The sequence below is a fragment of the Xiphophorus couchianus genome, chromosome 19 (genome assembly GCF_001444195.1).
Source record: "Xiphophorus couchianus chromosome 19, X_couchianus-1.0, whole genome shotgun sequence".
NCBI lineage: Eukaryota > Metazoa > Chordata > Actinopteri > Cyprinodontiformes > Poeciliidae > Xiphophorus > Xiphophorus couchianus.
Genome location: NC_040246.1, coordinates 23,632,252 through 23,647,988, shown reverse-complemented (window position 1 = coordinate 23,647,988; position 15,737 = coordinate 23,632,252). Strand labels below are relative to the sequence as shown.

The 15,737-nt window shown below is 45.3% G+C and overlaps 2 protein-coding genes and 1 long non-coding RNA gene across 24 annotated transcripts in view; all 3 read right to left on the bottom strand.

Annotated features, from left to right (window-relative positions):
- Positions 1–5,331, bottom strand: part of kiaa1109 (KIAA1109 ortholog) — a 65,008-nt gene extending 59,677 nt beyond the window's left edge. For all 20 annotated transcript variants that reach the window (XM_028000912.1, XM_028000913.1, XM_028000922.1 and 17 more), the window contains exons 1-3: positions 5,164–5,331; positions 1,101–1,230; positions 332–448 (exon numbers count right to left, since the gene is read on the bottom strand). In XM_028000912.1, coding sequence (XP_027856713.1) covers positions 332–448; positions 1,101–1,200 — 217 coding nt within the window. In that variant the 5' untranslated portion in view covers positions 1,201–1,230; positions 5,164–5,331. The remainder of the gene's footprint in view (positions 1–331; positions 449–1,100; positions 1,231–5,163) is intronic.
- A 1,955-nt stretch (positions 5,332–7,286) lies between these two features.
- c9orf72 (C9orf72-SMCR8 complex subunit) lies at positions 7,287–15,737 on the bottom strand. 3 transcript variants are annotated; one of them, XM_028001051.1, is made up of 10 exons: positions 15,226–15,737; positions 14,025–14,825; positions 11,651–11,746; positions 11,499–11,563; positions 10,996–11,068; positions 10,494–10,610; positions 10,184–10,419; positions 10,010–10,067; positions 8,325–8,434; positions 7,287–7,990 (listed from the first exon to the last, which is right to left on the bottom strand). In XM_028001051.1, the coding sequence occupies exons 2-10, from the start codon at positions 14,469–14,471 to the stop codon at positions 7,804–7,806; spliced, it is 1,389 nt and encodes a 462-aa protein (XP_027856852.1). In that variant the 5' UTR covers positions 14,472–14,825; positions 15,226–15,737; the 3' UTR covers positions 7,287–7,803. The 3 variants fall into 3 exon arrangements, with proteins under 3 accessions (XP_027856852.1, XP_027856851.1, XP_027856853.1); XM_028001050.1 differs by having other exon boundaries at positions 14,025–14,507; XM_028001052.1 differs by having other exon boundaries at positions 14,025–14,500.
- On the bottom strand, positions 8,737–10,003 carry LOC114134427 (uncharacterized). The gene is made up of 2 exons (XR_003593385.1): positions 9,049–10,003; positions 8,737–9,016 (listed from the first exon to the last, which is right to left on the bottom strand). It is a non-coding gene; the product is annotated as an uncharacterized LOC114134427 (long non-coding RNA).

Below are 15,737 nucleotides of genomic sequence, written 5' to 3'. Positions count from 1 at the left end.
AGCTCAGCAGTTCCACTAGCTGTCTGCTAATAGTTGCTGGCTAGTCTGAAGGAGCTGAGAGGGGGCGGTAATGCAGCTGAATGGTTGCCATGGAGATAAAAGGATTTCTCCAAGCAACACTGCATGATTGCTTTAGATGAAGGAATAACACAATGTGAGACAAGTTGATTTTACATGATGCCGGCCCTTTAAATACATAAACACATCAGCAGCTTCTCAAGTCATACTATCCCAACATGTTGTGACGGCAAACAGGAAGTGCTTCTCAGAATCAGGAAGTTGGTCTGGGCCTATGCTTTCCTCCGCCGGAGTCACTTCCTGTCCAACATACCGATGTGAATGTAGCCTCCCTTGTAAAGCCGGTTGATGATGAGGGTGAGGAAGAGGCCGATGTTGCGAGAGTTGTAATAAGTTAAATAGATGATCCATCCACAGGACAGAATGGTGGCTGAAACAAGAAAAACACAACATCAGTCACACTGCACACCTCACCACCGGCCAGCGACTAACGTGCCGACTGCTCCACTAACACACCAGGTGCTTCGCTAACACTGGCTCACTGCTAACGTGCCAGCCGCTCTGCTAACAGCGGCTAACGTGCCAGCCGCTCTGCTAACAGCGGCTAACGCGCCGGCTAACGGGCCGGCTAACGTGCCGGCCGCTCCGCTAACAGCGGCTAACGGGCGGGCCGGCTAACGTGCCAACCGCTCCGCTAACAGCGGCTAACGCGCCGGCTAACGGGCCGGCTAACGTGCCAGCCGCTCTGCTAACAGCGGCTAACGCGCCGGCTAACGGGCCGGCTAACGTGCCGGCTAACGTGCCGGCCGCTCCGCTAACAGCGGCTAACGGACGGGCCGGCTAACGTGCCAACCGCTCCGCTAACTGCGGCTAACGCGCCGGCTAACGCCCCGGCCTCTCCGCTAACGCGCCGGCCTCTCCGCCAACAGCAACTAACGCGCCGGCCCGCCAACGCGCCGGCCGCTCCGCTAACGCCGGCTCGCTGTCCAGTGTAACTAAATAGCTGTGAATGCTTTTGCACCTTTAAAGGAGCATTTTAAAGGTGTAATATTTTTCCATAAAGGTTGCAGTGAGTCTCTTACCAACGAGCAGCCAGATGAACTTGGAGTTGTGCCGGTTCAGGTAGGTCTCCAGATCCTCGTAGTTGAGGAAGGAGGTGTTGTTGGAGCCTTGTTCATCCATGGCTACAGGCTCTCAGGCAGCGGCAGAAAACTACAAATCAAAGCAAACATGCACCAGATGAGCTTTCTTCTCTTAAAAACAGCAAGCAGGGCTGATGCTAAAGCTATAAGAGGAACAACGAAGTCCTGTTTCTACCTGTAGATCTGATTTCTAAACACCTAACATGATCCAAGTGGGGAGGGAAAAAAAAGGAGAAGGTTTTCAGCTTTTAGGATCAACATCAGCAGCACCACATAACAGCTGCTGCACAAACAAAGGAGCTCCTCACTTAAGGTCAGATTCCTGTTGTTTCACCTGCTGACCCCCTGGACTGGGTTTCTATGGAAACGACTGAGTCCTAAAGCAGCTTATCACTGTAAGAATGAGTTTCAGTCATGGATACAAGCATAAAAGTTAGCATGCTAGCTCCTCAGGTTGTACTTTTCTTCGTATTTCCCATTAGCCACTTGAATTTCAAGATGGCTGTCGTTTTTTAACCTTTTCAACCATTTATTGCATAAACTCTTCCCCATTTTCATAACTTTATGTCTCATCAAATGTTTCCTCTTTGGTCATCCTGTTCATTCAACTTTAAAGTGACAAAATGCAGCAGAATCAGACACTGAGGACTTTGCTGTTAGAGAGTCAGCTGGAATGAGAAGGAGAAGAAGAGAGACAGGAGACTTAGTGGTTAGCATTAGCTTCAGCTAATTTTTTATGCATGTAGTAGTTAAGCATTAGCATAGCTAATACTCTTGTAGAGTATTAGTGAAGCTAACTTTTAGGTCAGCTATGGCTGCTGATATTTTCTTCCACCATGGCGGCCATTTTTAAAAACTTCCACCAGAAAAAGGAAACGAGCTAGAAAATATTAAACGTTTTTTATAGTTCGATATATGCCGACTGTTATTTGACACCAAACATCCATCTAACTGGTGATTTTTGTACAAAAATTTATTTTCCATGACAACTACGGTGGCCATCTTGAAAAATAAAAGAATTATCAGTAAATATGATTTCAGTGGGTCGGTCCAGTTATGCATGATTTGACACCAAAGAATGAATCATAAACATTTCAAAGTTTACACACAGATTTTCCTTTGTGACCATGGCATCCATCTTGAGCCATCTGCTGCAGAGCTGCTGAACCCGATGGTGAGCCATCCAGTCGGGGTGCCAGGCCCCCAGCATCACACGTCTTCCACCATGCCTTCTAATGGATACGAGTCTCCTCATTTCAGAGTGTTTGTTGCTCAGAAGCTCAGTGTGACTCCAGTCTGACCAGTAAGAGTCCAGTTCTACTTGGACAAACAGTTCATGTTGGCAGGAACTTCAACTCCTCTGAGGTTTGGGGTCAGAGTTCAGGTGTCATTTGTGAAGCTCCTCAGCCGCTCCCGGTTGTGAAAACAATACCTGGTTGCTATGGTTACATATCAGAACTGTCCAAGAGTAAAAAAGTGAGCGGGACAGCGTTCGTCTCCGTGTCAGTATGAGACATTTTTAATGACATTCTCTGAGCTTTGGGGATTATTTTCATTTCTATTCATTTAGAGGACAACATGCTGCTGCAGAGAGACGGGTCGCTGTGTCACGTCATATTTCTTCCCCACAGAAACAGGAAGGTCTACAAGTGAGAAGTTTCTAAAAACACTCATATCCACTTAAAGGAAGGTAGAAAGTTAAACTGCTTTACTTGTATGTTTTTATTATTAGCTGTACCAATAATTGTTATGAGTCCTTAATGTTTGAACATGGGATTTTAATAAATGAGTAAAAGTGTTAATATTTTCACTTTCCTATTTAAAACTCAAAGTGTCTTCAGACAGGATGTCAATGTGATGACAAAGCTGAAAAAGGAGAATTAAATCAGGTCGGGTCGGTTCCGACACACCATAAAAACATTAATGAATTCAAATCAATGCTTTATTTAGCTTCAGAGAGTATTAATGAGTCTATAATAAACGAATGAGTGGTAATATGCTGGTAAAGCAAGAACCATTCTTAGAGGTTTTCCATTTCTGACCATCAGATTCATCACTGAATTGATCAATTAATTTAGTAATCAATAAATCGCTAACTGGAGTGTACAGACTCAAAAATGCAATCTGCTGAAAAAATTAACTTATTCAGAGCAGTAATTAAGCCAAAACTATACAAAAATGAAACATTTTGCATTTCAGATAAAAAAACGTACATTTTTTAAATACTTTGACAGATTTTAGATGTTAAATTTATCAAGATTTGATAATCAATTTTCAACACATTATTACCAAAGCTGTAACCTGTTGGTGTTTATTTGTACTAGAGGAAATTAATGTTTTTATTTAGTATTAGAAAAATCTGGTGCCTTCTCTGTCAGTGACCCAATCATTTCCTTGCAAAGCTTCCTGTAAGGCCAGTTCAGCTTCTGAAACTTTATGGAATAAAGTGCCGCTCTGGGTGACTCACCTGTGACCTGTCAACTCAGGTAAACTCGTTTCAGTTTTACTAACAACTGTGTTACCGCCTGCAGTAACGTACGCTGAAGTTAGCGTCTGATTTCAACTCCATCAGGAAGCTGGATGACATCTGATGAACTAAAATCTAAAACACTGAAAATGGTCAAACCGTAATTCATCGGTCAGCCGATTCAAGTGGATCTGATGTTTTTTCTAAGGGAAGTTCAGATCAAATTCAGGGTTTTAAACTACCAGTTTCAGATGGATCATTTATCGTGAAAAATCTATTAAAATCATAAGAATTTTGATAAATTCCAATTTGGTGATGTTTAAAAAACTGACAACATTGTTGAAATCTTCATTTTTACCATTTTCTACATTGTTTTGTTCATGAGCATTTAAAAAACAACACCAGTAAATTGAAAGTATGACTAAATGCAGTTTGTGTGCAGCTAAATGAGAGCAATCAGATCTCTGGCGCCCTGAAGAAGTTTATTTCACATGGAAATGTTTTAGAGCAGCAATGTTTATATTTATGGAGACCATTATGCTGTAATTAAGCATCAAAAATTTTCAGTAAAATCTCTGAATACGGTAAAGACTATATATTATTTCTGAAAGGAACTTATTCTAACATATATACACTATAGTATATACTAAGTATGAGTTTCATAAGTTTATATTGGGAGAACATATATGAAAAAGTGTTTCTTCTGCTTAAAATCTGTTATGTAATTACATTATTTGTTTGTATTAATTTATTTTAGTCGCTTTTTTTTTTTACCAAATACTTTTAAAAATCTTGAGTAATTTCTTGGACAGGCTAGTTTTTAACTTTTATTTGAGTAAAAACAAATATAAATACTGCTACTCTGACTGTATTACAATGTTTATTCACCACTAACCAAGCCTGGATCAAACATTATTTTTTAATTTATGAAAAGCACAATTTCAACACTATGGTCATTTTTACTCGTTTTAGAGAAAGAGTAAAGACAAATGAATCATGAATTGGGTTTTGAAGTGTAGAATTATCTGCCCCGGTTTGATCCGTCCAAGTATTTCAGATTTTAGCTGATTAAAGGCAGCCTAAATATGCGGAACAGCCCTTTACTGAAGCCGCGATTCAGAAGCCAACTTCGGCGATCTCTGGACCGAACCCCGCCTCTCTGACCGAACCAGAACCCGACAGTTCGGGATATAAACAATTCTGATATCTAGACTGGGTGTAAACAAGACAAAAATATGAACTTGACATTTTCATGCAAAGCGCTAATTCTGGACTAATTCCTTATTCTGCTGAACAGGAAGCCCAAACGAACCGCATGCAGCGCATTTTATGAAGACACAAGTAGAAACGTGATTCTAAAGCCCACCGAACCCGTCCAGAACCACCTGGCGGTTCCGTTTCAGCTCCACAGTTTTGAAGTCTCTCCAACATCGTTAGCATTAGGGCTAGCCGCTAGCCTGCTAACGAAGCAGGCCGCGCCTATTGGCTTCTCCCGTTCTTCCCACACACCGAGCTCCATTACTGAGAGCGGCCTACCGTAGAACTCCCGATACGGGAGGAGGTCTCATCCTGGCTCCAGTCAACCAGCAGCAGCAGCCCTTCTGTCGGGATCCACACCTAGCATCCTATGTTCACTATTTACACGGCTGTACGCCACTGAGCGTTTCTTCCTGTTCTTACCCGAGCTGTCACACAACTGACCAATCAAGAAAAAGTAGCCGTTCAGAAGCTAACCAATCAAATAAAATCTTGGTTAAGTCCACGCCCACCTCGGATTTTCTACCTATCGACACGATCGTTTTTGGACGATGGAATTAAAGGAAGGTTGTTTTGATATTTAACCTCAAAGAAACGTGATTTAACGAGTAAACAAGGGAGATTTTTTTTATTTAAATCTACAAAGTGAAGAAATTCATTTCCAGAAAAGTTCACTTTATTCCAGAAATTTCTTCTCTTTTATAAAGGTTTTGACTTGAATATTAGCCTGTATGTTTAGTAAATTTATAAGTATGGTTTTTATTTTTCAGAGTTTGACTTCGTTGAGCCTTATGATAAATATTAGCCTTATTAATATTCCACACATTTAAAGTTTGTGAGACATGTGCATTGTAAAAAAAATATTTTGCAGGGAAATCAACTCTAGTAGCAATTTATAGCCTACTTTTAGTTAGTGGTTTAGATTAACCTGAACTATTTCTTCTGTCATGCAGCAACAGGCTCAGGCTGCTGGAAGACTTAACTTTATTCTCCTACTACTCTCCAGTTTTGTGGTATTTGCTGTTATTTCAACTCTTTGTTCTTTTCTCACAATAGAAGCTACAGCTGGTGTAGCGTTCTGTAACACCGTCCTACTGCTGCCAACTACCTAAAGCTCTCCTTCTGCAGATGATTTAACCCTGTAGCCTTGTAAACAAGACTAATGCTAAAAGCTAAAGTATAAGCTACAGCTAAAGGCTAAAGGTAAAGGCTAAAGCATTATGGATGTTGTGGGGGGTTTTTATAATTTTATCTGCAGTTGTTCTTCACTGCCTGCAAAGTAAACTGCTGCTTGGAGACGGTGGAGTTTCCAGCCTTTAAATTGACTCAGAGCTGAAGCTGCTGCTGCCATTAATGCTTCGCTTTTCTTTAGCAGAAAGTTCTTCTGGATCACGCCTTCTGGGTTGTTTTGTGTGGCAGCTGGTTCTGGTTCTGCTGGAGGTTTCTTCCCAGTAACAGGGCGGAGCCAGTTGGTGCACGACTCTGGAACAAGCACTTCCCCTCCAAAACACGTGGTGGCAGCAGTGATCCCAATATACTCCTGTATTCATTAAATAGCAAGTATTTTCTGTCTTTAGTGAATTATTTTGAAAATACGGATGTTGTGCTCTGAAGTGGCTCAAAGTTTTTTCTCTCTGCTGTCGCTGCGTGCATGCTGAGAATGAGGGATTGTACTCTGTCGCCCCCTGCTGGCCAGGAGGAGTGAACGCTGCAGCAACAGGACGCTCTGCTAGTTTTCCTTAGAGAGAAACTTTTTAAACTAATCTGAATCATAGCCTGAGCTTAGTGCTTTAATTAATAAGTGTTTTCTCTGCACCAAGCTGAGGCTGCTGTCCCCCGAGGAGGTTTAAATTCTCCTAAGTGCATTTGGGCGCCATCTTTGGTCCATCAGCAGAAGGACTTAGAGCTGCTGTTTATTTGCTAACCCACCTGGGTGTTTGTTAAACCTGTAAGCAGTTAAGTTGTCCTTCAGACCCGCCTGCTCCCTGACGGACGTCCGGCTCTGAGCAGCGCTAACAGCATTAGCAGCTTTCTGTCTGCTGAAGTCCTGAAGGACGTCGCTGCTGCAGACTTTCTACATAATTAGCAGCTTGTCTTAGTTTAAATATGCAGCACTGAAGGATCTCAGAGGAAATGTAAATATACTCAGGCTGTTGTGGAAGGTGAGGCGCTTTTAGCGCGGCTCTTCGGGGACGCTGGGATGGAAAACTGCAGTTTCAATACTGATGAGTTTCATGTTTTAACTTCTAATTGGGATTCTACATTCAGAGCTGGTGGTTCTGTGTGGAAACCACAATCAGTGAGGACCGAACTGGAGAAAAGTTCAAAAATTAAATGACTGAAAGACGGATGGATGACTGGTTGGTTGGATTCAGTTCAGCTACAAAGGAAGTAAACAGTTCTGATGTTTTATTTAACCTTTATTCCTGAAACGTTTCTTGCTGATGGACAGAAAACAAACAGCTGAGAAAAACATCGACAAAATAAGATTAAACATGAAACAGCTCAGGTCCTGACAGCCAATCAGAGAACGGCAGAGATCCCTGACAGCCAATCAGAGAACGGCAGAGATCCCTGACAGCCAATCAGAGAACGGCAGAACAGAATGTGAAGCTTTTCATCTCAGCAGCTTTGCTAATTTATCGTCTATAAACTTTAAATGTTTGGCTCACAGTTGAGCCGAAGTTTAATAACTCGTCATAATTTAAATTATTCATGATTATAAAATATTAAAAAGCTCCAGTTGTCTCCCAACTTCAGCACATTTAAAATAAATATCAGCTTAAATCCAAGTTAACATCAGACCGAATTCTGGTTCCTGGAGACGAAGGAAGCTACCAACTTCAGTCAGAACCAGCCGTCTGAATACTGGACCAGAACCCGGTCCGACCCGGTTAGACCCGGTTAGACCTGGTGGGGTCAGAAGCTCATGAGCACGTCCCTCTCCTGCACGCTGGTGTAGAACGGCTTCCCAAACACGAAGGAGTGAAGCCCTGCCCTCAGCTTCTCGGCCATCGCCATGACGATGTTCAGGTCCCCCTCGGCCTTCAGGTCCAGGTCCGCCTTCAGGTTCCGGAGGGCCCGGAACGGCTTCTTCCCTTTCTGCCTGTGAACAGAGGTCAGCTCGGTTTGATCAGCCTAATACATATTCAATAACTAAAGATCAATAATTTCTACTGGTAACAGATTCATGTTTGTTTCTGATCAGTTTGTCCTGATTTAAAACCAAAAGGTTTTTATTTACAACTTCTGGTGCTGGGGAACAAATCTGGATCGGGCCGCAAAAACATCAGCCTAAGGGCCACAAATGGCCCACGAGCCGCACTACGGACCCCCGGTCAGACAGAGGGGATAAACCCCACCAGGGTCACAGGTCATCGTCCTGCCAGGTTTCAGACGTGTCCGCAGCATGACGCTGCCCCCGCCGTGCGGCCTCTTACGTCTCGTCCTCGATGTACTTGAGCAGCGTGAGCGCCTTGCGGTGCAGCAGCAGCAGGAACTGGGCCAGGTAGGAGCTCCTGAGGGCCAGGCCGGGCTTCAGCAGGAACACCTGGAGGAAAGAGGCAGCAGCCTCAATTATTCAGTTCAACACATCAAACTGTTTCTGTTCGTTTGGCAGCAGCTTCTGCTTCCTGCCCTTCACAACAGGTCAGGCCGGTGTTGCCATGGCGATTAGAACAGGCACCAGCCCCAACCTGTCCAGTTTTCCCAGTTTTAACTGGTTGATCTTGGTCAATCAGAAAAGCTCTGAGGCCCCTGGATGTTTTTCCTGTCTGGTTTCTCCCAGTGGATTATCAGCCTGGCAGCCACCAGTCTAGGCACTACTTTATGTATTTCAAGTTTTTTTTCCTTTTTTAAGACTTTATAGTTGGTGTCTAGGTATTATTAATAATGTCTTCCAATAACACATAATTACCTGGTGGTGTTTTACAATTTCCTGCCAACTTTAAGTATTTTTTTAACTTCAAAACACAGCAGGCCGCTGGATGACTAAGCTAGCTAACTACCACTTAGCTAACTACCACCTAGCTAACTCCCACTTAGCTAACTACCAGTTAGCTAACTACTACATAGCTAGCCACATAGCTTAGGTCACCACCGGGCTAGCTAATTACCACTTAGCTAACTACCACTTCACTATCTACCGTTTTAGCTAATTACCACTTAGCTAACTACCACCTAGCTAACTCCCACCTAGCTAACTCCCACTTAGCTAACTACCAGGTTAATTGGTTTTCTGGAGTCAACATGGTTTCTGACTCCTGCAGATTAAAACTATTTTTTATCAACTATAGTTAATTTCAATCATTTAATAATAATATATGGGGCGTGCCGTGGTGGCATAGCGGATACCGTGACCCACATTTGGAGGCCTTGAGTCCTCGACGCGGCCGTCGCGGGTTCGATTCCCAGATGTTTTCCCCCCTCTCCTTTCCTGTCAGCCTACTGTCATTTAACGGACACTAGAGCCGACAAAAGACCCCCTGGAGGGGAGAAAAAAACAATAATATACTGCATGTCACAATAGACATGTGATTATGTCTATTGTGACAGTGGAGCAGTTGGTAACACTGTTGCCTGGCAGCAAAAAGGTCCTGGGTTCGATTCCCGGCCTGGGGTCTTTCTGCATGGAGTTAGCATGTTCCCCCCGTGCATGCGTGGGTTCTTCCTCCCACAGTCCAAAAGCATGACTGTCAGGTTAACTGGTCTCTCTAAATTCTCCCTAGGTGTGAGTGTGGTTGTTTGTCCTGTGTGTCTCTGTGTTGCCCTGGCGATGGACTGGTGACCTGACCAGGTGACCCCGCCTCTCACCTGTTGACAGCTGGAGACCAGCACCCCAATGACTCCAATGGGATAAGGCAGGAAGAACATGGACGGATGTGATCAGAATCAATAGATAATATTTAGTGAACTCTGATCCAGAACCGCACAGCATTCTGGGTGATGTAGGCAGAGGAAAGAACTGCTCAACCTCTCAGCCAAGCCAGGTTGGTGGAATCAGCCAACTAACTCACTCTTTGGTTACCAAGGAATAGCCTGGTTTGTGGTTACCTAGCAACAGCCTGCTGAGTAACTTGCAGCAGCAGTTTCATGTTTCATAACTCCCTCAATAAAAACGTCTCACCTCGTCTATGAAGGATCTGACCAACGTGTCGGTATGCAGGACATCCTGGAAGATGTTCCTGGGAAATGAAGGACGAACATCTCATTGGTTACCTATCAAATAAACACCCGGGGGCGGGGCTTACAGATTGGGGTGGGATTTAAGAGTTTGGGGTGGGGCTTAGGGAGAGCTTACAGGTCCGGGGTGAAGGTTTCGTCTGTGTGGATCACGGTTTCCGGCGGGATGTCGTCCTCGCTGTCGGTCTTCCACAGCGTGTTGAGCTCAGAGCGCATGTAGCGCCGCTGGTTGAAGGTGTGTTCGTGGCACGGTGGCATCTGCTTCACGGTGTTGATGTCCACGTCGATGTGCGTGGTCGGGTACGGCGCGTACAGCACCTGGCGGAACGGCAGCACGAAGCTGCCCGTGGAGTCCTGGAAGCAGACAGCGGCAGCGTCAGACAGCGGGTCAAAGCGGGCCTGCAGAACCGCGCGGCGCCGGCAGATACCTTCAGGAGTCCCTGGACGAACAGACCCGTGTCGTACTTGAAGGAGGAGCTGGCCCGGCAGAGGCGGGAACACTTCCTCTCAGCTGGAGTCAGGAACAGGCAGAGCGTCCGGACGATCTGGTGACACATGAGCAGAACCTCAGAAAACTGGAGGAATATCCACTCAGAGGTTTTTAAGTCTCCAGGTCCATCCAGAACCAGTTGGGTCCAGTTTGGCTCGGCTGCTAGGATATGTGCTAGCATCAGCAGAACAGCGTTCCACACCGTTAGCAGAAGCTAACACTGCAGCGCATGGTGCTATAGCATTTCACAAAAGCTAATGCCATAGCGCTACGCTAACATGGTATTTAGTAAAGGCTAGTGCTATTCTAAAATGGTGTTTAGCAGAAGCTAACAGTAAGGTGCCACACTATTTAAATTAGATGTGCTGTTAGCGCATTAGCAGGTTAGCAGGGGTGAGCCCGGTGATGCGTTTACACGCGGTTGGTTCCAGTAAACTCACCTTGTTTACTTTCTCTGGGTTGCTTCCGACCACGACGGAGCAGCCGCACGTCTGCAGATGGGAGCTGATGGCTCTGGAAGACAGATGCTTGGAAATTAGAGCCAGTTAGTATCCAAGTAGCTCTGCTAATCAAATGAGCCATTCTACAGTGCTAACTGCAGTCAATGAGTCTGGGGATCTGGATGTGTGGAGCAGATGAACAAGTCATCTCAGGCTGGTTTTCTATGGTCACATATTTGGTCTTGTCCTGCTGTTAATCCCAGTCTGGAGCTAAAAGACACTTTGAAATGACTTTTTAAATCATCACAGAAGGCCAAGCCCACAAATCCTCTCAGCTGTGCCCATTTAAGGCTCTAAAGCTGGGCTCCTGCTCACTGGCGGGCAATTCCTCCGTCTCAGTTTCTCTGGGGAGAAGCTGAGCTGGGAGAGCGCCATCACTCATCATCAGGTGGCTGACGGGTGTTAAACGACCATTGTTTGTCATCTGTCTCCATTAGGCTTACTTGTGGAGGAAGCCCTCATGGCAGCTGTCCCCGATGTCGTCATCATTTAGCACGGTGTCTCTGATCTGCTCCGCAGGAAACAAACCGTCCAGATCAGAGAAAACCTGATTTAAATGCTAGAAAATAAAACCAAGCACCAGATCTCAGCTTACGTCTATTTCTTCAGGCACGCAGTGAGACTTCATGGAGGCCAGCAGCTCCATGATGGGGGCGACCTCCAGGCTCAGCACTGAGATGATGTTGTAGCCCTGAAAGTTACAGGGAGCAAGAAACCATGAGCTTCACACAGCAACCCGGTTCTGATCAGGTTCTGACCAGGTTTATGGACAATGGAGAAAAACTTAACATCGACTCAGAGACGAGAAACACGTTACTGAGCAGAAGCTAACGCAAAGCAACACAGTGTTTACTGCCAGCTAATGCTAAAGCGCTAAAGCAACACAGTGTTTACTGCCAGCTAACGCTAAAGCGCTAAAGCAACACAGTGTTTACAGACAGCTAACGCTAAAGCGCTAAAGCAACACAGTGTTTACAGACAGCTATTGCTAAAGCGCTAAAGCAACACAGTGTTTACAGACAGCTAACGCTAAAGCACTAAAGCAACACAGTGTTTACAGACAGCTATTGCTAAAGCGCTAAAGCAACACAGTGTTTACAGACAGCTATTGCTAAAGCGCTAAAGCAACACAGTGTTTACAGACAGCTATTGCTAAAGCAACACAGTGTTTACAGACAGCTAACGCTAAAGCACTAAAGCAACACAGTGTTTACTGCCAGCTAATGCTAAAGCACTAAAGCAACACAGTGTTTACAGACAGCTATTGCTAAAGCGCTAAAGCAACACAGTGTTTACAGACAGCTATTGCTAAAGCGCTAAAGCAACACAGTGTTTACAGACAGCTATTGCTAAAGCGCTAAAGCAACACAGTGTTTACAGACAGCTATTGCTAAAGCAACACAGTGTTTACAGACAGCTAACGCTAAAGCACTAAAGCAACACAGTGTTTACTGCCAGCTAATGCTAAAGCACTAAAGCAACACAGTGTTTACAGACAGCTATTGCTAAAGTGCTAAAGCAACACAGTGTTTACAGACAGCTATTGCTAAAGCAACACAGTGTTTACAGACAGCTAACGCTAAAGCACTAAAGCAACACAGTGTTTACTGCCAGCTAATGCTAAAGCACTAAAGCAACACAGTGTTTACAGACAGCTAACGCTAAAGCACTAAAGCAACACAGTGTTTACAGACAGCTATTGCTAAAGCGCTAAAGCAACACAGTGTTTACAGACAGCTATTGCTAAAGCAACACAGTGTTTACAGACAGCTAACGCTAAAGCACTAAAGCAACACAGTGTTTACTGCCAGCTAATGCTAAAGCACTAAAGCAACACAGTGTTTACAGACAGCTATTGCTAAAGTGCTAAAGCAACACAGTGTTTACAGACAGCTATTGCTAAAGCAACACAGTGTTTACAGACAGCTAACGCTAAAGCACTAAAGCAACACAGTGTTTACTGCCAGCTAATGCTAAAGCACTAAAGCAACACAGTGTTTACAGACAGCTATTGCTAAAGTGCTAAAGCAACACAGTGTTTACAGACAGCTATTGCTAAAGCGCTAAAGCAACACAGTGTTTACAGACAGCTATTGCTAAAGCGCTAAAGCAACACAGTGTTTACAGACAGCTAACGCTAAAGCGCTAAAGCAACACAGTGTTTACTGCCAGCTAATGCTAAAGCGCTAAAGCAACACAGTGTTTACAGACAGCTAACGCTAAAGCACTAAAGCAACACAGTGTTTACAGACAGCTAACGCTAAAGCGCTAAAGCAACACAGTGTTTACAGACAGCTAACGCTAAAGCGCTAAAGCAACACAGTGTTGACAGACAACTAACGCTAAAGCAACACAGTGTTTACAGACAGCTAACGCTAAAGCAACACAGTGTTTACAGACAGCTAACGCTAAAGCAACACAGTGTTTACAGACAGCTAACGCTAAAGCAACACAGTGTTTACAGACAGCTAACGCTAAAGCGCTAAAGCAACACAGTGTTGACAGACAACTAATCCTAAAGCAACACAGTGTTGACAGACAACTAATGCTAAAGCAACACAGTGTTTACAGACAGCTAACGCTAAAGCGCTAAAGCAACACAGTGTTTACAGACAGCTAACGCTAAAGCGCTAAGGCAACACAGTGTTTACAGACAGCTAACGCTAAAGCAACACAGTGTTTACAGACAGCTAACGCTAAAGCAACACAGTGTTTACAGACAGCTAACGCTAAAGCAACACAGTGTTTACAGACAGCTAACGCTAAAGCGCTAAAGCAACACAGTGTTGACAGACAACTAATGCTAAAGCAACACAGTGTTGACAGACAACTAATGCTAAAGCAACACAGTGTTTACAGACAGCTAACGCTAAAGCGCTAAAGCAACACAGTGTTTACAGACAGCTAACGCTAAAGCGCTAAGGCAACACAGTGTTTACAGACAGCTAACGCTAAAGTTCTCCCCAAACCTTCTGCATCCAGATGCGTCCTTTGCGGATGCCGTGTGTGAGCCGTTCCACGCAGGCGGCGTGCAGCGGCAGGTAGAAGGCCAGCTCGGTCTGCGGCAGGATGACGGACAGGGCGCACGTGTTCTTGTCGCCCTTCAGCTCGCCGTCGAAGATCAGAGACACGATGATGACACCTTTCTCTGCCAAGACGAAGAACTTGACGTCCACGGCGCCGCACTCGGCGTTGCGCAGGATCTCTCCGTTCAGCGTGTGGTTGGCCAGGAAGGTGACCTCGCCGTCGCTCAGCGACATCGGCTGCTCGCCGCGCGGCGCCCACATGTGGCGCACGCGAGGCCCCAGGATGTTGTCCCAGTAGGCGAAGGTGGCGGCCAGCAGGGGGCACGCTCCCTCCACCGCTACCTCTGTCTTCGCTACGGCCGGGGACTGGGGGGGACAGCCGGAGGACATTTGACCGGAGACGTCTCCCTCTAATTTAGCTACAGCGTTAACAGAAAATGAAGATTATAAAATCAGTTGGACTCAGAAGACATGTCCACATGACCAAACGTCTCCGTCCTCTGGGACAGGTGTCAGAGTTCAGACTTCAACATGGATGGACATAAAGATGGACAAACTGATGGTGGGACAGATATCTGTCCCACCATCTATCAGATCTGTCCATATTTGTCCCAACCAGTAAAATCTTTGCCTCCAGACGGAAGTCCTGCAGAAGGAGGAGACGCTCAGAATGTTGGACAGACGATGTGGGAGGAGTCAAGGAGGCGGAGCTTCATGGAGGTGTTGGTGACGTCAGAGGAAGGTCTGGGATGGGGACAGAAATGAAACAGCTCCCAGAGGAAGTGAAAGTGAGCAGAGAGAACTCCCTGCAGTCAGCTGAGCCGGAACCAGAGACCATGAAGAAAAGCAGAACTTCCCGGTTCTGCTGCTGATTCAGCCGAACAAACAGCAGACGGAGTCGTTTCTACACAGTTCGGTTCCTGTGCTGACATAATCTGCATCATCCCGACAGATTAAAATCACAGATTATAGATGGAAACTATGAGTCCGCTGAGGCGGAACATTTTGGATTTAATCCTTTAAATTAGCTTTAATTTAAATGGATCCTAAACACGTGACCTGCGTACTGATGAGCGTAAAAACGGTCAAAATGAGAGTTATAGCAACAAGCCAACAGGAAGCGGATCACATGGTTCTGACTCACCTTTCCTGTCCTTTCCGAACAGAACCGCCGAACTGCAGCTGGGTCCTGCCCCTCCTGATAACCTCCAGTTTAACGGTGGCTAGCTGCCTGCTGGTTTGTTGTGCTGTTTTCACTTTTCCTCGTACGTCACATGACGTCAGCGTCCAGGCGGCGCAGCGGCCTCTGCTGGTCGAGGCAACGCGGTGCACCGGGAGTCATGATGATGTCACTTTTAGAATCAGTTCCCGGCCCATAAAGAACTAAAAATCTAAATAAATGGGTTTAACTGCCACAGAACTGGACGGGTTCGCCTGATGGTGCAGTTCAGTTTAAAAGCATGTATGCTGTTAGTGACGGTACGTCAGGTTTACCGACGCACCAGAAACATGAACAAAAGGTTCCAACAGGTTTATCTGTGCTACCCGTAAATCCGTCCTTCTGGGAAGCAGCGGGGTGAACTGACCTGTTTACACAGCCTTTCAATGTCGGCTTCATGTTTTCTCCAGTTCGGATAAAAGCTGCTCTATAACAGC